Source organism: Neovison vison, chromosome 2, assembly GCF_020171115.1.
Source record: "Neovison vison isolate M4711 chromosome 2, ASM_NN_V1, whole genome shotgun sequence".
NCBI lineage: Eukaryota > Metazoa > Chordata > Mammalia > Carnivora > Mustelidae > Neogale > Neogale vison.
In genome coordinates, this window is record NC_058092.1 from 186,653,242 (window position 1) to 186,675,446 (window position 22,205).

At 36.9% G+C, this 22,205-nt stretch overlaps 2 protein-coding genes across 2 annotated transcripts in view; both read left to right on the forward strand.

Moving 5' to 3' along the window:
* The window catches only part of MCU (mitochondrial calcium uniporter), a 205,068-nt gene that overhangs the window by 96,982 nt on the left and 85,881 nt on the right, over positions 1-22,205 (forward strand). The gene's annotated exons all lie outside the window — the stretch shown is intronic.
* Positions 2,160-2,825, forward strand: LOC122900782 (short transmembrane mitochondrial protein 1-like). Its single transcript, XM_044239752.1, has one exon. It carries the CDS (start codon positions 2,235-2,237, stop codon positions 2,376-2,378), a length of 144 nt encoding a protein of 47 aa, XP_044095687.1. The 5' UTR covers positions 2,160-2,234; the 3' UTR covers positions 2,379-2,825.

Genomic DNA, 22,205 nt, shown 5'->3' on the forward strand with positions numbered 1-22,205 from the left:
ACTGATTTCAAAACTTACTACAAAGCAACAGGAAGAGAAATAGTGTGAACTGGCCTAAGGATAGACAATGGAATAGAGTTGAGAATCCAGAAATAAATCCTTATATTTACAGTTAACAGAGTTTTGATAAGGATGCCAAGACAGTTCAGTAGGAGAAAGAAGAATCTGTCCAACAAATGATGCTAGAATATACATGGCAAAAGAATGAAGTTGGATCCTTACCTCACAACATAGGAAAAAAATTAACTCAAAATAAATGAAGGACCTAAATTTAAGAGCTAAAACAATAAAACTTAGAAGAAAACATGGATGTAAGTCTTCATGGTCTTGGATTAGGCAAATTATCTTTTAGATATGATCAGATGCGCAAGTGACAAATATGTAATTGGACTTCTTCAAAATTTAAGATTTCTTTGCTGCAAAATGATATGAATAGGCAAGTGAGAAAATAACCCACAGAATGAAAGTATTTACAAATCATATCTTTGATAAAGGACTTGCCTCGAATATATTATAAGCAAACTTTAACAACTCAGTAATAAAAAAACCAAACCTCATTTAAAAATGGGCAAAGGAGGGGTACCTAGGTGGCTTTGTCATTAAGCATCTGCCATCGGCTCAGGTCACAATCCAGGGGTCCTAGGATCAACCCTGCATTGGGCTCCCTGCTCAGTAGGGAGCTTGCTTGCATCTCCCTCTCACTCTGCTTTTTCCTCTCCCTCTGCTCTCCATGTATGTGTTCTCTCACTCTCTCTGTCACGTACATAAGTAAAATCTTTATTTTTAAAAAATGGACAAAGAATTTGAATAGACATTTCGGCATAGGAGATGTATGAGTAGCCAATAAACTCGTGAGAAGATGTTCAACTTCACAATTTCTTAGGGAAATGCAAATTAAAACTGCAAAGAGATACCATTTCTTATCCCCTGCTGTGGCAACAACAACAACAGTAATAGAAAATAACAAGTTTTGGTGAGGATGTGGAGAAATTGGGATCTTCATATATTTCTGTTGGGAATGTGAAATGGTACAGCCACTTTGGAAAACAGCGTGGCAGTGTCTGAAAGTGTTTGACATGGATTTCTCATACGACCCAGCAATTTCACTTCTAGGTGTATACCCAAGAAAAATGAAAGCATATATCTTCCTCAAAACCTGTACAATGTTTATATCAGCATTATTCATAATAGCCCAAAAGTGGAAATAACCCACATGTTTATCAGCTGTTGAATGGATAAAGAGAAAGTGATAAGGAATAAAGTACTGATATATGCTGTAACATGGATGAACTTTGCATATATGTTAATTGAAAAAAGCTAGTCACAAAAGGCTGTATATTGTTTGATTCTGTTTGTATGAAATGTCTGGAATAGGCAATCCATAGGGACAGAAAGTAGGTCAGTGGTTGCCAGGGGCTAGGTGAAGGGAGTGGGGAGAGAATATTAATGGGCATGAAGTTTCTTTTTGGAATGACAAATATGTCTAGAATTAGACAGTGATGATAGGTGTAGAACTTTGTGAATAGACCACTGAATTGTACACTTAAAAAGGGTGAATTTTATGGTATGTGAATTGTATCTCAAATTTATTTAAAAAAAAACAAAACAAAACTGTGGAAGGAGGAAATTGAAAACAAAGTCCGCTGGGGTTTAAAAGCAATTTTCTAAGATATTGTTTGGCTAATACAATGTGTGCATCTGTGTGTGTGTGTGTGTGTGTGTGTGTGTGTGTGAGTATTTTACATGAACTGGAAAGAGCGTAGGAAAGATGCATTTGTCACCACTTGTTAAAACAAATTTACCACAATCTCTTATGATAACAGGAGCATGATGCCTGTTTGACTTAGATGGAAAGCCACAAAGAGCTTCACTCCTTCCCCTTCCAACCCTTCTATCATCTGGAAAGGTCTAGCAAAAACAAACAAAACTCCTGAAATAGTGATACCTCAGTTTTACCGTGTCACCTGCTTTCTTGTTTTCTCCTGTTAATACCTTCTTCATACTCACAGGTTTATTGTGAAAATCAGATGCAGTTTTAGACAGGAAAAGCTCTTAAAAAATTAACATTATGGGGGTGCCTGGCTGGTGCCTGGCTGGTTCAATTTGATCTTTGGGTCATGAGTTCAGTCCCCATGGTGGGCATAGAGATTACTTAAAAAAAAAAAAAAATAATTCGAGGCTCGGACTGGCCCACCAAGCTGCAGCCGCCCTTCGCGCCTCTCCTCGCCAACACCATGCTGCAGTTCCTGCTTGGATTTACTCTTGGCAACGTGGCTGGAATGTATCTGGCTCAGAACTATAACATACCAAACCTGGCTAAAAAACTAGAAGAAATAAAAAAGGACTTGGATGCCAAGAAGAAACCCCCTAGCTCATGAGGCGGACTCCAGCACTGCCTTCTGGATATACCGATTCTGCTGTTCTTAAGGGCCTCCTTACCATCTGAACCAAAAGTTTTTGTTTTAAATTCCAGCCTCAACAATTTTCCTGTTAGATCCTGCATTGCCTGAGAGTACAGATGGGGTCACAAGTTAAGAACCACCCTTTTCCAGCTTCCTCACCTCGTCCCTTCCTCCTTCCAGCCACTTGAGACAGCTTAAGACTGGAATTATGGTGCTAGATTAGTAAATGTGACCTTTAATTACTAGTCTCTTCTTTATTCTTTGGAATTTCTACTCTTTTCTAAAGAAAAATTGATGAGTTTTGTATAGCTGGTCAGACATAAATAATGCTGATTTCACAGTTTAGCAATTATAATGGGTGTTTAAACATTTGGTACTAAATTATGTTGTTTTAAGGTCATTAAAATTAAAGCCAAGAAGCCAAAAAAAAAAAAAATTCTACAGATGTAATTTAACATGTATTTGTGTTGATTTGGTGACATTGTAATGCCCATTTAATTGGTCTGACTGACATATAGAGACAGTAATTCAATGAATAATTTATTCACTCATTTCTGGGTATTTTTGCTATTTTAGTGTAAGGATTGGAACATTTGAGTGGGATTAAGGGGGATGGTACCCATGGAGGGAATGATAAGGTTTGAAGTAGAATTTGGTATTTTGTTATTTGTAATCAGGAAGATGAATTTGCCAGGCAAGAATTTTGGAAATAAGAATTGTTGAGGCTGAGGTTACTTGGAGCCAATAGGGACTTCTTGTATCCTTAGCATGGACTGCAGGAATTTTCCCCCCATGACTTACTTTGTCTGTGATACTTTGCTTTCTCATATAGCTGCCTCAGTTTCTTAGATTTATTAGTTTTAAATGAATCATGGGGTTACATTCAACTGAAGGCTAGCTAGGTTATAGGTGGTAAGGATTCCCAAAGGCAAAATACACATAAAGTATACTGTGGGTGAGACATTATTCATTCTTCTGTGGTTAAAACAAGGCTTTGGGGGGTTGGGTATTTGTGCCTGTTTTCAGAAACAGATGGTTGTGTGGTTATACATAAGCAGATGTTTTGTTCTCCTGGGAATCAGTTGAGCCTCAAGTGTGGAAGCTTAACCTGAGCTAATTTCCTGGGTGAAGACAGAGTGCCAAGTTGTTTAGTTCTCAGACATACTTCAGAAAAAGGGATACCTACTTTCAGTCAGTTCTCTTTTCCCCCTCCTTTTCCCTTTGTTGCTGTTACATCTTTAAGGTCTTTGTGGCTGGCCAAAGGGTTGATGATCCCGGAAACTATTTTAGTGACATGATCTGTAGATGATCCAGATAGTCAGTTTAACAATGAGGACATTGTGATTTGTAATCATGCTTAGGCTGAAAAAAAGGGAGATTCCTTTTCACTCACATCAGATATTTTGGTGACTTCTATAAAGGAAACCAGTGAGTGCTGCCAGGAATGTAGACTCCTCTCTAAAGGCATGATTCTTCTCATTTCTTTCTGGAACCCTCCTTCACCATTGGTGATTCCACAATCTTACTCTAACCACACATTTGGTTGGGAAGAACCCCAGAATTGACAGTATAAAAGAATGCTATATCCCTGCTCAATCTGCCTGAATTTTCCTTTGTGAAGTGGTTGTAGAGGTGTAGCAGTACTCGAGCTGGTCCATTTCCACTTGTAGCGTGCCTGGTGCATTCTCACCCTTACACCATATGTATTCCTAAATTCATGCTCTTACAGATGCTTTCCTGTACTTTTTCATTTATCTAAATTCTGCCTATTTTTTTTTTAAAGTCCAACTGAATTTCTACCTCTTCTGAGGAACTCGTTTTTACTTTTGTTGTGTGTTTTTAAAAAACTACTTATTTCTCTCTCTCTCTCTCTCTCCAGAGTGCACAAGCAGGGGGAGCAGGCAGAGGGAGAAGCAAGCTCCCTCCCACTGAGCAAGGAGCCCAGTGTGCAACTGTATCCCAGGACCCTGGGATCATGACCAGAGTTGAAGGCAGACGCTTAACTGACCCAGGCATCCCTAACTTGTTTTCTTATTTAAATTTACAAGGATATGTGTCTAGTTTCCTTTACTAGTTTATAAGTTCTTATAAAACTCATGCATTATTTGTGTTTGGCTGGTAGTTAGCAAGGCCAGGAACAACAGAGGTAATTGTGTCTCTGGTGTAGCTGTGTAACCATGTGCCAACATCCTGCAGTAGTGTACAAGGGACTGGCCTTTGAACTTTAAAGGAAACAAAATAAATAGATTCAGGGAATTTAGAAATACATGTGACTGGTGGTGTTTCTCAATGGACCTTCCTTCCACTAAGGCAAACCAGAGTAATTTGCAGTCTATAGTTCTACAGGAAAGTGTGAAAGGAGTTCCCAGCTATAGAAAAGGAACTCAATTGGTTTGAAAGTTTTGCTGAATGCACTTCAAGCATAATCAATATCTACCCTAAGTACTTCATTGAGTGGTTTAAATGAAACCATTGCATTGCTCGTGCTCCACCTTGGCTAGAGAATGTCAATGTTTAGATTGTTTTGAAGTTGGATTTTATTACCTGGAATAGATAGGTATGTCTTCTGGGAGCACTGTAGGTAAAGCTGCCAGATATTTTAAAGGATATCTTCCAATTCCTTCCCATTCCTTCACCACCATCCTCATGTCCAAAACAAGTAGTGATGCTGTTTATTTTAGAATATCATTTAAGACAAAGGTATGGTAAAAATAAACTAGTAGTTCCTTGAAGGGATATGATTTGGACTCAGACAAGAAATTGCCATATGCCACTCCTTTGGGCCTGTCTTTGGCATCTGAGAGGCATTTCATATACTGTGTGAACCCTTTCTTTAGAAGAGCTTGCTTAGTGAGGCAGTGTTGGGATTTCTAGCCCACTTTTCTTTTGAGGAAAAATATGCCAAGTTAAACATTGTAGGGTGAAAGATAGGCTTTTTGGGGGGAAGCTGTTGTATCCAAAGTGTTCCATACAGTAAATACTGTTTATTTTCTTAAAGGAAGGGAGAGGACAGGGATCAGGCCAAGAAAAACAAAAGTGGAGTGAGGTGGAGATGAAAATGTGAGAAATCCCTAAAATCAGATGCATGTGGGAAGGATCTTCCCCACGATTAGCTCCAGACATTTTTTTAAGGTAGTATTGTTTCTTTCTTTCATTTGTTCGTTCATTCCTTCCTTTAAATTTTTTTTTTTTTTTTTTACTTTGTTTTGGATTCTTTAGTTTCAAAAACAGGTTAAGGAGAAGCTTATTATGAAGTCTAGTGCCTCAGGCATTATTGAAATTCACCAGCACCCAAAAGTCAATATCCAATTACTGTACCATTTTGGCTGTTCACATAATTAACCCTGCTGCTTGATCCAAAGGAAGCCAGAGGAAGACAGGGTACCTTTGGCTCTTGTAGCTCTTTGCTTAATCTTTCATGTCGTGCTGTGAGGTTGAAGAGCCCATTACCTGGGTCTGCTGAGGGGTTATCATTTTCCTTCTATTCCCTCTTGAAAACCAATGCAAAGACTGTGTACATTTAGTTGTAGAAGTTAAAGAATAGATTTAAGTATGCTTGCTGCTTAGTGGCATATCTAAGAAGGACAGAAAGTCCTGTAAAGCAGCTGTCGGCGGGGATTAGATCTCTGGATGTCCTTGTCTGTCAGGAAGAGTCCTCTGTGCACCCAGAAGCTTCTGTAAATGTTAATGTGGCATGTGCAGGGAGACAAGGGAGCCTTCTCATTTCAGTGCACGATGCTGGGGAAAGCCTGTCCCTAAGTATGCGTGGGTGTGTTTGTGAGGGCCACTGCGCACTCTGCCTCTGGCTGAAGTATATTGCAAAGCAGCTTTGCTTTTTTACGGGCACACTGTTGGGAATTCCTCCTACACAGCAAATTTGGGGAAATTCCTAATGCTGAGGTATTTTCAGCTCTAAAATGACCGCACATTTGTTAGAGTGGAGAGCAAAAAACACCTAGGCAATAGTATTAAAACCTGAATCAAGTGTATCATAGTGTATATGTCTTTTGCTTGCTTGATAGAGCTGTTCAGGCAGAATCTTGCTGTTGTCAACAGCGTAGGAATTCCACATAGTCCAGGGATTGCTCTCCGTTTACCTAGGGCTTCTCTTGGGTATTTAGCATGCAGATACAGTTTCATGATCCAGCAGAAGAATCTCTCCCAATTTCCCCATGTATCAGTTAGCCGAGCAAATGGTAGCAATGGCTGCTCCAGACAGATCTGGCAGTGCTGGTGCCATTTTCTAATCACCTTGCTGTCTCTGCGGCAAGGTTAGTGGTGGTATATTTACTGAAGCTACAACTTTCTTTTTCTCCTTTCTCTGCCTCTGACTCCCCACCTCCCCTCCTGCCACTTCCATCCCCAAACATTCTGTGATTGTCACGGTTGGTGGCAGATTAAGGAAACAGGATATAAAATAGCCAAATATATATTCTGGGAGGTCATCCTGGCTGAGTAGGCGTTTATCTGACAGATTGAAATGAGCTGCTTTTGTGCGTTGGCGTGTAGTCCAGAACTGCAGTTTTATCCATTTTTCAGTGTTTCTGTAAAGTTATCTTCTTGGCTCATTTTATGGAAGTAAGGGCGCTCTTTATTTCTGACCCCTGTCTGTAGAAAGATTTTACTAGGGCAGCAGTTTTCACCTTGGTTTAATTTTTAAGAAAAACACTGTAATATGTATGTAGCCCCTTATGTCAATCCAGAGTTAGTTCTGTAGCTCAGCACCTCCTAGTTCACAGGTATTTATTGTGTATATATATTATGGAATGTACTGAGCACTTCACAGATTCTAAAAAAAGGATAGTAGATGGGTTACAAGGTATGTGTTACCAGTTTGAGGAGATGAAAATTGTCCATTGAACAGTAAGTGAAGTGAATGAAGATTCTATTAAATAAGGTATTAATGCTATGCAGTAAAAGTTCAAGAATAAAATGATATGTAACAGACTGGTCTGCCATAGAGATATTTTCATGAGACATGAGATTGTTGTTCAAAGGTGTCACCCAGTTAATTAATATATTTCTGGATAGCTGTTTGTGGAATTCTGGCTAGTTGTTTTTTGTTTTTTAATATATAGGCTCTCAGTGTTGCATTTGAATACATCACCGTGGAGTGAGCAACTGCTGTTTTTTGCTGTGTAAAAATGAGTCACATATAGTAGAAAGAAATGAGCTTTCAGAATCAGAAACATTTGATTTCAAATCCTAGCTGTGCTGATTCTTGGCTCTCTATCCTCCTTGAACCTCAATTTCCTCATTGGAAGCATTAGGATAATAGTTATTAATTCACAGATTTGTTGGTATTGAATTATTTTGAAACACATAAATGTTGTTTCCCCAGTTTTCATACTAAATTCAGTCCTCCTGGAAACAAGCCATCACTGATACAATATGTGTTTTTGTGGCTTTAGGTATTTCTTACAGCACTTGTTCTTGTGCATACCACCACATTTGTGCTTTCCTACCTCTCATAAGTCATCTTGAACTTCAAATAGCAAAAGAGTAAAGAAAATTTATATAGAGAGAGGGGGAGATTTTTTAAGGACCATGTTTTAATCTCAAGCTTAAGGGATAAACTTTCATCAGCTTAATAATATAATATAAAATTATTTTAATATTAGGCTAAACAAAACAAAATTTAAAAGACAAACCTGCTGCCCCCTGCACCTTATAAAATAACATATCCCGCTAGACCCAGGTGAGATCCCACCTCCAAGAAGCCTTCTGTAGCCACTCCTGGCCACAATAATCTTGACTCATTGAAAATTCAATTTCTTTTGGTTATTTAAATTTCATTGGGTTTACCTCTCATTTGGCACTTGAGGATTGTTATAAACCAGTGTATGTTCATTAAAAAAAAAAAATTTTATTTATTAATTTGAGAGAGATCACAAGTAGGCAGGGAGACAGGCAGAGAGAGAGGAGGAAGCAGGCTCCCTGCTGAGCAGAGAGCTTGATGTGGGGCTCGATCACAGGACCCTGGGATCATGACCTGAGCTGAAGGCAGAGGCTTTAACCCACCGAGCCACCCAGCACCCCCCCCCCCATCTTGTCTTATTCTATATTTTCTTCACAGAATTTCATTGTTACTTTATACATAATAGGCTCTGAGTGGATATCTTTTACTTGAGGGAAATGATATAGATTCTATTTTGTATTCTAGTCTGTGGAGGGAATTCTGTCCCCTTCATTCAATAAGTATCTAGCCATTACCCAAACAAATAGTTGTTGACTTTGGGTGCATGACTTAAGCTAGTTAAAAAAAACTCAATGACTAATGTAATACTGAAATGATAAGATTGTAGGGGAAACACAGGTAGTAGTCTGTATAAATAGTTGCACACACAAACTAGTAATTAGTAAGGTTCAGCTAGTACATTCTATGTGGAAATTTTACACAACACCCACATTGCTAAGGGATGGGTAAGGAAGATTTATTTTAAAAATCATTTTATATTTTGCCTTGTCATCTAGTAACACATCATGAGTTATGGACTCGTGATAATGTACTTGCTTACTAGTCTACAGCATCCCCTATTTTAATAACTACTGCCATGGACATGGTGGTTTATTGGAATAAACCTCATATTTGCTAAGTAGGGTCTAAGGATAATAGACAGGAGTTGGGTATGTCTGAATCCCTTCATCTAATGACAGTATAGGGTGGGGTGTCATATCTTAGAGTCAGTTTTGCTATTGTCCTGATTCTCCTATGTCTTGTTTTCTTCCCTAAGTGAAAAAAATAAGACTGTGCTTAGAGTCCTTGAATCCTGTAACTGGTTCATTTGTACCTCTCTAGAATGATTACTGTGTCTACTTCTTGAGTTTTGTAAGGGTTGAGTTTGAGGTATTAGATGAGTAAAAATTAGAGAACAGGCTTGTAACTTCTTTTCTTTGGGTTCTCCCATTGACTGTCTCTGAGTTCCCCTGTGCTCAGATACAGTCTAGGGACCTCAGAACCTACCACTGTCAAATGAAAAAATTGATAATTGGGTGAGGTGATGAGTTCTAAAAATGGGATTGAATGGCTGGAAATTTTAGAAATGGTTAAGCTGCCTAAGAGGGCATTCTTAGCACAATAGGTAGTAAGAAGTTTTAGATTTAAATAATATGTAATTCAAGTTTTGTTACTGGGAGGATGAGTACCAGTTAATATCTAATAGAATCAATTGGGTGCATTTTGAGTGATTACTTTTGCATATTAGCTATAATACAGCCTTTGTCAATGTCTATAGCTTTTCTGATGTGTTTAGAACCACATTTGCTTTAGCTTCATGTCAAGTAAGTGTAGGAGCTTATAATAATTTATAATGCTAGCTTTATGTCATTTTATATTCTAATCATCTTGTTTTGAGCTTTCTCTCTGATGTTGTTTTATGGGAGAAATGTTCATTTTCATTCTGCATCCAGATGAAGTAAGATTAAATCATATTTGACACGCAGAATTAGATCTTCCTCTTATCCCTTCCCTCAAAAGTACGATTGGTGAAGTTTATCTCCAGGATTTCTAGCTTTCCCATTCTGTTTCCATTAACCCTTGTTGAGTTCTGTTCCCTCATATTTCTCCATCAAGTTTGCACCCAAGAAAAATACTATTATTAATCCTTATAACACTTCTAGGCTTCTGAAATTAGGTTCATATTTCTAATCATAGCACAAAAGTAGTTGTCCTCTTTTAAAGGCATTTCAGACTTCATTAAGCTACCTAAATCACACAATAAACTGTGGAGCACTAGAAAAGAAATTGGAAAAATGCCTGGCATGATCAGAGATCCTCAGAAAACTGTGTGTTCCTATTCTTAATAAATGGCCCACCAGTTGTTTCTTATTACACATTTCTGATATATTTACTAGCTTTGGTTCTGGTTTGGTCAATGGTTCGATTCAGGAGACTTCATGAGAACCTGTTCTGTGCCATGCATTGTCATAGGCCACTTAAACTGTAGACATATACTTCAGAATTCTGAACTCTGAGTCTTTCTTAACTCGGCAGCATTGCAGTCCTGATACTAGCTAGTATTTTGGTTTAGTTCTAGTATCTTTCATGTTGCAAAATTCAGCAAAGAAGGTGGGGCAGGGGAGATGTTCCCTTAATCTGTATTAAGTGAATGCTGGCTTTTTCTATAGAAAGAGAAGAGAAATAACTTTTAGGCCTATTCTAGACTTTTTATAGTCTATATAGTCTACATATACTATAGTTTATAGTGGTTTCTTACCCTCATTCTTCCACCCCTAGTTAAGGAAGTGGGCAAGCTACAGGGGAAGTTGTATGTATTATATACCTCAGAAGCCTCAACAAACATGAAGATTGTTAACTTAATGAAAAACTGAGGTGAATCATGTACTCCTTTTAGAAATTGGGGTATTAGAAAGAATATTCTGTAAGATCATTCTGATGTGTTTCGGTTTTTGAGTTCTATGATTTTGGAGAAGAATGGAGATGAAGGTATAATAAGCATGGAGTTGAAATATACATCGCCTATTGGGTTGAATCTCTTTTTGCTTGATGAAATAACCCTGGACATTCCTGGGATTCCCTGATTTTATTTATTTATAGTTTTCTATCTAGGGAAGGCTGTGGCTACGTAATAAAAGCTACTAGGTGTGCTATATGCTACTATGCTCAGAGAGCTCTGATTGCAGAAGCACTTTTATGAATAGCAGCACTTCAATTGAAATGCAGTCTCCTAGGATCACAAATCCAGTATATATTTTAAATCATAATAATGCTTTTCATTTTTATTATAGAGAAATAAGAAACAAAGAAATACCTTGTGGTCTGACGAAGATAGATATTTTGGAGGCATTTCAAAATCTTGAAAGCCTTGCTGTATTGGTATATACTTAGTGAATATTCTTGAGAGTGATCGATTCTCCCCGGAAAGATAGTGTTCCTATGATATGTAGTCTTTACAGTCTATGCCGGTTCAAGGGAAAGTTGCAAGCATATATTAAGATTCTACATGAAACGATCTCCTCGTTGTTGAGAGGTAAGAAGTGGTAGCACATTTTGTCTTTGTTGTCCTACCTTATTCCTAATGGTTTCAAATTAGTGATGGGTCTTAATTCTTTTGAGTTCTTTTATATTACAAAATGACTATAATGTTTTAAAATCAAATTTAAGTCTATAAAGTTCAGCTGCTGGCTGACCATCTCTTAATGTAGCTTATTACAAAATGGACAAAAGAGGATTTTAATTTAATGTCATGTATTGGCTGCAAACCATAATCATTAGTATTTATTATTTTCACTCCTTTCTGCTTTATTACTCTCTTTACCACCCCTATCTATACCCCTAGTCTAGGAGAAGGATGTCACAGTTATACTAGTCTTGGATGGCTTCTTTTTAGAGATTGTTTTTATTTTTATTATTTATTTTTTTTTTAAATTATTTATTTATTTGACAGATAGAGATCACAAGTAGGCAGAGAGGCACACTGAGAGGGAAGGGGAAGCAGGCTCCCCGCTGAGCAGAGAGCCTGATTTGGGGCTCTATCCCAGGACCCTGGGATCATGACCTGAGCCGAACACAGACACTTTAACCCACTGAGCCACCCAGGTGCTCCTTGTTTTTCTTTTTAAAAACAATGCTGAATAAACCTGGTGATTCACAGACTTGTACCCCTGGGGCTAATAATTCATTATATGTTAATAAAAAAATAAAAAATTAAAAAAATAAAAACAGTGCTGAAAAAGCTATAGTTTTTCTGTATTTCTCATTCAAGTTTCTGCTTTAATTATATTGCATATTTAGATATAGGATAGTTTATTTTTATTTTTATCAGGAAGCCTTTCAGTCAGTATGCTTTCCTGTAATTATTAAAATGCCATGAATCGCTACATGTAGCTAATCTGAGTAATTGCTATTTGAATGCAGGTATATTAGTTGTAGTTGCACATTTATGTAAGAATATGAAATTATATAAAGTTCAATTTTTCTCCTTCTGAACATGTTCTCTTTTTCGTAGGAAATTCTTTTTAAATGCCAAAAAGCAATAAATATTTTAAAATTAACTCTATCCAGAAGAGAATGGTTCTTCAGTTCCCTTTATCAAAAGGAGCTGAATGTGTAGTAAAAAGTGGCGCCTTTGAAGTCAAGTTTGAATCCTGGCTCTGCCACTTCCTAGCTGTGTGACCTTGGATCAAGTCACTCGGTATCTGTGTGTGATTATTAGAGTAATGACAATATCTCTTCAGGAGTTTCTTTCTTTTGAAGATTAAATGACATCAGTGCTCGTGAGGTGTAATGTTACATGGCTTGTGCCCAGTGGACATTGGGGGCACTGATGATTATGCCCCTTTCCAAGGTTTACTGCAGTAATACAGTTGATCCTTGAGCAGCATGGGTTTGAACCACTCAGGTACACTTTGTATGTGGACTTTTTTTTCACAATACAGTACTGTGAATGTATTTTCTCTTCCTTATAATTTTCTTCAAAACATCTTTTCTTTAGCTTTATTTTCAGAATACAGCATGTAATACATGTAACTTCCAAAATATACTAATCGACTGTTTGTGTTATTAGTAAGGTTTCCAGTCATCAGCAGGCTATTAGTAAAGTTTTGGGGTAGTCAAAATTATACAGGGATTTCCTACTGTGAGGGAGATTGGCACCCTTAAGCCGTGCATTGTTCAAGGGGCAGCTGTATAGCTAGGAATTTAGAAATAAGAATCATCACAGAGGTGAGGCAGAGTCTGCCTCAGAACTTCACTAGGGCAAAATGAAGCAACAGATAGGAAGCCAGATGTTGAAACTACTCAAAAAGGGAGTAACTAGCAAAAGGAAAAACTACGGTAGTCTGAAAACTGGATTTGCCTCCTGGTGGGTATGGAGCCAGAAGACACAAACAAGCCAGAGTAGGAAAAGGGAGGGTTTTACCTGCAATGGGGATAACACGGGATACTTCCTAAAGCAGGGCCTGTCCTTTCCCCCAACGATCTAACTGGGGAAATTTCAAGCTGAGTGTGCTTGCGTGCTCATGGTGGGTCTTGGCAAAGGAGAGTTCAGTGCGGAATTGTCGCAGAACTCATCCTAAGTTGATAGAAGTCTAGATCCTAGTTCTTTGAAGTTGCAAGGGCGGGTAAGGGTCACCATCGTCAGTTCTCTGGCTCCAGTTAATCCAGTGTTTGAGTGCACAGAGGGGTTTAAGTCCTGCCAAAAGAATTCAAGAATGTGTGTTAGGTCAGTCTTTACTTTTGAAATAGCTTTGGGAATTTTACCACTGATTTATTGTCTCTGATATAGTTAGGTTACCTCTTGGCCTGGTAGTGGCTCTTTGTTTTTGCATTCTTTCATTCCTTTAAAATCATTAACTACTGAGGTCTATTTTCTGCAATTTTAATGTATCCCAGGAAGTTTTACAAGGAATGTGCTTGGATAAGTCATATGCCACTCAGGCATAGATCACAAAATGACTTGGGGGGCCTAAAATGATTTCTTTTATGTCAAGAAGGCTATGTCTCACCTTTTTTTTTTTTTCTGGGAACTCCTAACCCTATCTGTCTATGCTATCAGAAAATTTTGTAGAAGTTCAGGAGTCTGGGACCACTTAATATATAGGCAGACAGTTCTCTAAATACCTTTGTGGACATAAGAGTTTAATTTATTAAAGAGTAATATACTGGGGTCTTATTATCAATAACTTTGTAACAGATCACCTTAAAATTATGACTTAACAGTCATTGTATTATTATTTATCATAATTTTGTGGGTTGTTTGGGCTCAACAAGATAGTTCTTCTTGGAAGGGCAAAAGTGAACTACTGGGACTTCATCAAGATAAAAAGCTTTTGCACAGCAAAGGAAAGAGTTAACAAAACCAAAAGACAACTGACAAAATGGGAGAAGATATTAACAAATGACATATCAGATAAAGGGCTAGTATCCACAGTCTATAAAGAACATATCAAACTCAACATCCAGACAGCAAATAATCCAATCAAGAAATGGGCAGAAGACATGAACAGGCATTTCTGCAAAGAAGACACCCAGATGGCCAACAGACAGATGAAAAAGTGCTCCACATCACTCGGCATCAGGGAATTACAAATCAAAACCACAATGAGATACCACTTCACAACAGTCAGAATGGCTAAAATTAACAAGTCAGGAAATGACTGATGTTGGCAAGGATGCAGAGAAAGAGGAAACGCTCATATACTGTCGGTGGGAGTGTAAGCTGGTGCAGCTGCTCTGGAAAACAGTATGGAGGTTCCTCCGAATGTTGCAAATACAGCTACCTTATGTCCCAGCAATTGCACTACTGGGTATTTACCCTAAAGATACAAACATAGTGATCCGAAGGGGCACATGCACTTAAATGTTTATAGCAGCAATGTCCACAATAGTCAAACTATGGAAAGAACCTAGATGTCCATCAACAGATGGATGGATAAAGAAGATCTGGTGTGTATATATACACAATGGAATACTATGCACCCATCAAAAGAAACGAAATCTTGCCATTGGCAGTGACGTGGATGAAACTAGAGGGCATTATGCTGAGTGAAATAAGTCAGTCGGAGAAAGACAATTATCATATGAATTCTCTGACTTGAGGAATTTGAAAGACTGGTGGGGGGCATTGTACGGGGTAGGGAAGGAAAATGTGAAACAAGATGGGATCAGAAGGGAGACAAACCATAAGAGATTCTTAATCTTAGGAAACAAAGAGGATTACTGGGGGGGTGGAGGGTAGGGATAGGGTGGCTGGGTTATGGACATTGGGGAGGGTATGTGCTATAGTGAGTGCTGTGAAGTGTGTTATCCTAATGATTCACAGACCTGTACCCCTGGGGCAAATAATACATTTTAAGTTAATTAAAAAAAGAGAGTTCTTGCTTGGAGTATATTAAATGGTTGCAGTTAGGTGATGGTTGTGTCTTCCTCACTCATGTCTGGCTGAGGCTGGCTGTTAATATGGAATGTCTGTATACTGTCACTTTATGTAACTTAGATTTTCTAACCACAGGGTGGCTGGGCTCTAAGAATGCATATCCAAAGAACCAGGTAGAAGTTGTGTTATATGACTTAGTTTCAGAAGTCATGTATCATAACTTCCTTATTCAGTCCTACCCAGATTTGAAGAATCATAGACCCTCCTGATTGGAAGAATGTATTGGCGTCATCATGTTGTGAGAAAAATGTGTGAGATGGGATAATATTGTGGTAGCCTTCCTCACTAGACACAATTTGCCAGTCTGCTCTCTGGCTATAAGAATTCACATCCCTCTCATATGCAAAATACATTCAACTCCTCTACCAAGATCCTCAATTCACATTCCAGTACAGCATCAGCTCCAAGTACAGGCCCTTATCTATACCAAGTCCAGGTATGAATGAGGCTCCACAAGTGCCAGTTCCTTGCATATAGAACCATTCCTCTTGATTTGAAGACTGGTGACTAAAGAGATAGGTTATCTGCCCTACATAAATGGAACAAATAATGGTGGGACAGGCCTAGGATAACCATGCTACATCTTCCCATTAAAAAAGGGGAAAAACACAAGATACACAGCAGTTACTGACTGGTAATACATATTGCCAGTTCCTTGATTAGGAAGGGCTCAGTCTTTCTATGGGGCTTTTTGCTAGATTCTTGGCTCTGCCCTCTTGTTCTCGATTCTGCTGAATCATCTTTGCTTTCTCATAAAAGTAGCCTGTTTCTGCAGGTGAGTAACCTTTACTAGAGGTTTGGGAAGCCCAAGGCCAAGCCTCCTTTTATTTTGTTGTGCTTCTGTCCCTTTCAGCCCAAGTGTAGAAGAGATGAAATAAGATCAACTATGTCTGTAATTGTTGACTCTGGGTGATGGGTACATGGGGAATTCATTGTAGAATATTTTTGTATATACTTAAAATTTTCCACAATAAAAAGTTAAAGTAAAAATACCTTGGAAATTCTAATATTTTATGCTTAAAGGGATAGGCTTTAGTTTCATGGAAAACTCACTTGTATGGGGCGCCTGGGTGGCTCAGTGGGTTAAGCCGCTGCCTTCGGCTCAGGTAATGATCTCAGGGTCCTGGGATCGAGTCCTGCATCGGGCTCTCTGCTCAGCAGGGAGCCTGCTTCCCTCTCTCTCTCAGCCTGCCTCTCCATCCACTTGTGATTTCTCTCTGTCAAATAAATAAATAAAATCTTTAAAAAAAAAAAAAAGAAAACTCACTTGTGTGAAGCACTCAGTTTTCTGACCATGCCAAACAAATAAGGCATCATATGGTATTTTTGGTCACCTACACTTGTGCACTGAAGCTTTTGTTTCAATGTTTTTCCTTTTTAAAAAAATTTTAATTTTATGAATACTTGGTTTATCCACAAAAGCTACCCCATGGTCTACTTTGCTGGATCTCACCTGGCATCATAACAAAAAAATTCACTATACTAGGTAATTTTGAAGCTATTCTCTAACTATAGATAGTGAGAAGTATATCCCCTCAGGATCCTAGGGATGTCTCTGGCAAATGTGAAGTTTCTCTGAAATCCCATGTTTTATGTTTGAAGCTTGCATACTTTTTTTATTAGACAGTGTACTAAGTATATCTATTTCAGCATTAAATCTATTATAATATTAAAGTTCTTTCTGCCATAATTCTGAGAAAAATACACACTAGGAAGTTGGGCCAAATTTTTCTTTAACACGAAGTAATACATGAGCATACTTACTTATTCATCGCCCAATTTGATCACAGCTCTTCATGACTGGAAATGTTGGCTTCTGATGAGACATCTATGATGTAGTATCTGTTTCTTGACACAAGAGAATAGTTTGGTTAAAAATAATGCCACTTTTTAACTGTTAGAGCTCATAATTCACCAGGGATTTCTCATGAAACACTAGGAAACCCAGATCTATTACTCTGAGAACACCTGCCATAAACTATATGTAGTTTAATGTTAATATTAATATTTCTCAAATAATAGAAACTTTTAACTGTTAGATATTTTTATTCAATTTCTCAAAAATAGAAATTTAATATTTCTCAAATAATTGGAAACATTTAACTGTTAGAGAGAGAGCCCATCCAATCTAATGTAAGGCCAAAGCCTTAACAGGGAAATCAAAACAATCCTTACTTCTTTTTTGACCAAGAATTGTTTAACAGAGAGTTTTAAAATTTCCAGGTAGGAGTTTATTTTCTGAGTTTGTTATAAATTTCTAGTTTTTTCACACTATGATTAAAGAATGTCCTCTTCATTTTTGCTGCTACTTAGAATTTATTGAGGTTTTTCCTTATGACTTAATGTGGTTAGTTTTCATAAATGTTACCTGGGCATTTGGTGAGGTTATTTTGTTTTTAATTTTCAGGGTACAGAACATACTTATATACCAATATGCACAGATGTTCTAGTTTACTAACTAGATTAAGTAGCCTTTTCCTCATTTGTCTACTTTATCTCTGGTGTTCTAAGCAGTGAAAGTCTCTTGTTACTGGTGTGTTTCTGTGTGTTTTATTGTGTATCCCTTACTGTTTCTACTTTATGATAAATAGCTGCTACGCTATTTGGTGCATAGAGATTCATAATTGTTATATCTTTGTTGTGAATCATTACTCTTGGAGGAGTGCCTTAGATATCTCTTTCTAGCTGTGTGGTCTTGTATATGTTATCTAACCTCTATGAACTTTAGTTCAATGGTAAAACCGTGTAATTGTAATTCATTATATTGAGGTTTAAAATTTTTTTGTTATTTTCCCCTAACCACAAAAATAATTCATATTTAGTGATGTATACAATATGAACAATATGGAAATGTGTAAAGGGAAAAGAAAACTACTCAATGTGGCATTATTTTTTAACTAAACTAAATGATTAAAGGGGAAAAATACCCTTCATCCCAGTACCCAAAGATAACTATTGTATTTTTATTGTATCCTCCCAGAACTTTGTTCTTTATGCATTTGCATTTTTTTAATTTTTAGAAATCTTTTCTTATTAGAGCAATATGTGGTATTTTTAAGTAAATGGGCAGTTCAGAAGTGTTACAGAGTAAATAGTGAAGGTGATCCCCCGCTTAGAGATAAAACCATTAACAGTTTGATATAAGTTCTTCCAGACTTTTCTCTATGTGTATAAAACATAAATATATTTTAAGTGCAAATATAGAATCATGCTATGTATTTTAACACAGATTTAAAATCATACTACATTTAATTTTGTAATTTAACTTTTGTGTGTGTGTGTAACTTAGTTTTTGCACCTAAGATCTCCATGATATATTTTTTTCACAGATATGTATATGGATCAACCTCATTCTTTTTAATAGCTATGTAGTATTTCATTGTATCGATAAATCATAATTTATTGAGATTGTTTCCAAATATTCACTATAATAAACATTGCCACAGTAAACATTCATTTTTCTTTATATATTTAAATGAGTACACTCTGTATGCCAAGCACTATTTGTAGTCTTGAAAACACAGTAGTAAACAAAACTAAGTTCAAGAGTTTATGAAACTGTTCTCTGGTGAACACTCATATCTCTGTATAGTTGTGACAGGTTCAATATAGAAAATATTTGAAAGAGCAGACATTAGATACTGCTAAATATCTTTATTCTGATCACGTAGGGAAAAACCTAACTCATTTCACTGTGATGTATGTAATAGATTGCTTTGGAAATATATTGGTTGGATCATCACAGTTTCTATTATTAATTATTTTTTTATAATCATTCTGACAGTGCAGAAAGATGGAAAAGCCTCTTGTTCATGAATCAGCAAGTCAAGATTTATTTACTGAATGACTTAATGAGTTCATACATCTCCCCTGTCTAAAAATTACGTCCTCATAGTTATTCTCTTCATTTGAAAGCCCAAATATCACTGATAATAAAAGCAAACATTCTCTAACAGAATGGTGAATACAAGAGAAAATTGTATTTTCCTAACAAAATCTTTGAATTGAATTATGTTTGGATGATTTTTTTAAACCTTGGCTGCATGCATTTAAAAATCTTTTTAAATTGAAATATTCATATGCAAATAAGTACATAAATCTTAGGTGTTGGATTATTTTTCAGACTGTTGCAGTGAGAAGAGAAATCAGAAAGTTGAGCATATTGTCATTAACTTGGGGAAATAGAGGTGGGTAGAGACCATATTCATAATTCTTGGAACAATTTCCTCTAGAAAATTTATGGTACTTTTAGTGTTATGATACAGTATCACCTCTTAAGCTAGGAAACTATTACTGTATGATGGAAATTTAAAGTGCTTTCCAAATGGACGTGACTAATTAAATAATTTTCTGGATAATTAGTATTGACTCATAACACTTTCATTTGTTTATGCTGAAAGCATTTTCAAAAGATCTGTTCTGTTGTATTGATTTTATAGGTACAGTGTAGTTAATACTTTTTTTCCTTTTCTTTCTTTCTTAAAGAGAGAGCAAGAGAGAAAGTGCATGTGGGTGCAGAGAGGCAGAGTAAGAGAGAGCGAGAGAATCCTCAAGCAGGCTCCATGGTCAGCATGGAGCCCAGCGTGGGGCTAAAATCTCACAACCCTGAGATCATGGCCTGAGCTGCAATCAAGAGTCAGATACCTAACTAACTGAGCCATCCAGGCACCCCTTCAGCATTTTCAGTGAGTCTAGGGTAGGAATAAAAAATAAGACAAAGAAATTTTGTTAACCCCATCTCCACTTAAACGTAATTTTGTATTTAATTGAGATATAAATCAAACCTCTTTGAGTTTTCTTTAAAAAAGAAGATAGGGGCGCCTGGGTGGCTCAGTGGGTTAAGCCGCTGCCTTCGGCTCAGGTCATGATCTCAGGGTCCTGGGATCGAGTCCCGCATCGGGCTCTCTGCTCAGCAGGGAGCCTGCTTCCTCCTCTCTCTCTCTCTGCCTGCCTCTCTGCCTACTTGTGATCTCTCTCTGTCAAATAAATAAATAAATAAAAATCTTAAAAAAAAAAAGAAGAAGAAGATAAAGGTTTATGAGTGATGCAAGCTAAGCACTCTGACCAGGGCTTCTGAACAATACCTTAAAAGTCCTTTAGTGAAACTGGGAAGCACCTAAATGAGGCCTACAAATGTTTAACTTCATTAGAAATGGAGTGAAAAGGAAAATTATGGTAAAGGTAAATGCTTAACTGTTCTAGGCTGTTGGATAGCCACAGCTCTCAGAACCTACCTTGCTCAAATTATATATCTTCACCATTCCACTTTTGGTTTTAAAAACAAAACAAACAAACAAACAAGTAAAACAACCCAAAGCAAAACAAACAAAAAAACCCCCATCATCCATTCCTTTGCATAACCCTTAACGTGTCACTTTCTGTTTTGTGTTTCATGCCTTTATTTGAACATTAAAATAATATGATTATATATTTTTCTTTATTCTGTAAATGCCTGTGAAAAGTGATATGGTAAATCTGTTCAATCCTTTACGAAAACATCACCACTCAAATTTATTTTGAAATATTTATAACTCCCAAGTAATTGAATTGAGCAGCTTTTCACTGCACCTTAATTAGCAGTGGCTCCGTTCCCCATACAACCTTCAGGCCACGACCAAGAGAATTATCTCTTATTTCATTTGTGTTATTCATGACTCATTGTTTCTGTGTTTCTCTTATAATAGAATAATAATTTATTTCCCCCTCTTTCTTCTTTGTGGGTTTTATTGTCAGCAAAGGTAGACTTAAAACAGAATACTTTCAGGAGCAAAATTAGGTGGGTCTTTCCATCTGAGCAATCTGTTTTCACTTAGGTTGTTGTGGTAGACATTATAGCTTATATAGTAAATGGTTGTTATTTTTTTTTTCTCCTTGTTTCTTTGTTTTTAGAAACCACTTTTTCATACAATCAACAGCAGTTCTCATTTTTCCTGTCTTTCTTCATCTAGTTGGCTCTCATTTTCCTTTACCTTCTGTTTGCCTTTTGTAATAAAGACTCAGCCTATGAAAGCTGCAGGATTTTTATTTAATAATGTAGTAGTGGAAAGAATGAGCAGATATTTCACACACACACAAACATCGAAACTCACAAATCTAGCTTAAGTTTGTTCCTTATGGGGTCCTCTGCTATTATCTATCCATGTTAAAAGCTCTGAAAAGAGAACTTATTTTTGAAGGCTTTTCTTAGAGAAATCCCTAAATCTATTTAATTCCTATCATCCAATAAAAAACCTTAAGCTGTAATAAATAACCTTAAGCTTCCATTTTGTATTATTAATATTTTATTGTGAAAATTTAAAACATTTATGATAGAATAATAATGAATCCCATCTTAATCAGTTATCACATGGCCAGTCTTATCTCATCTTTACCCTTACCCATTTACTTGCACATAACACACAAATACAGGATTGTCTTAGGAAAACTATTTATAATTTTTCAAAAAATACTTCATTATATTTCTCTGACATAAGGATAGCTACCATATCATTATCACATCCAAAAATGTCAACAATATTTTCTTAGTATCATCAAATAACTAGTAATTATTCAGATTTTCCTAATTATCCCATAAATGCTTTATTACAGTTGGTTCATTTGGGTTTTTTTTGAAGACTTTATTTTTTTGAGAAAGTGAACGGACAAGAAAGAGGGCACAAGCCGGGGCAGGGGCAGAGAGAGAGGGAGACAGACTGAACAGGGAACCCCGGGATCATGAGCTGAGGGCGGACACAAGCAGCTGAGCCACCGAGGCACTCTACAGTTGGTTCATTTGAACCAGAATCCAAATGAAGACCATACATTAAATTCTGTTTTAATCTGTAAATTCCTTTCCCTCATATTTTTTTTTAGCAATGTAAGTAAGTATTTTGAATGAGAAAAGGGCTCCACCAATTTACACATTTTA

What these genes read in the sequence shown, in the direction of transcription:
- LOC122900782 (XM_044239752.1), top strand. Translation starts at nt 2,235, where the DNA reads ATGCTGCAGTTCCTGCTTGGATTTACTCTTGGCAACGTGGCTGGAATG.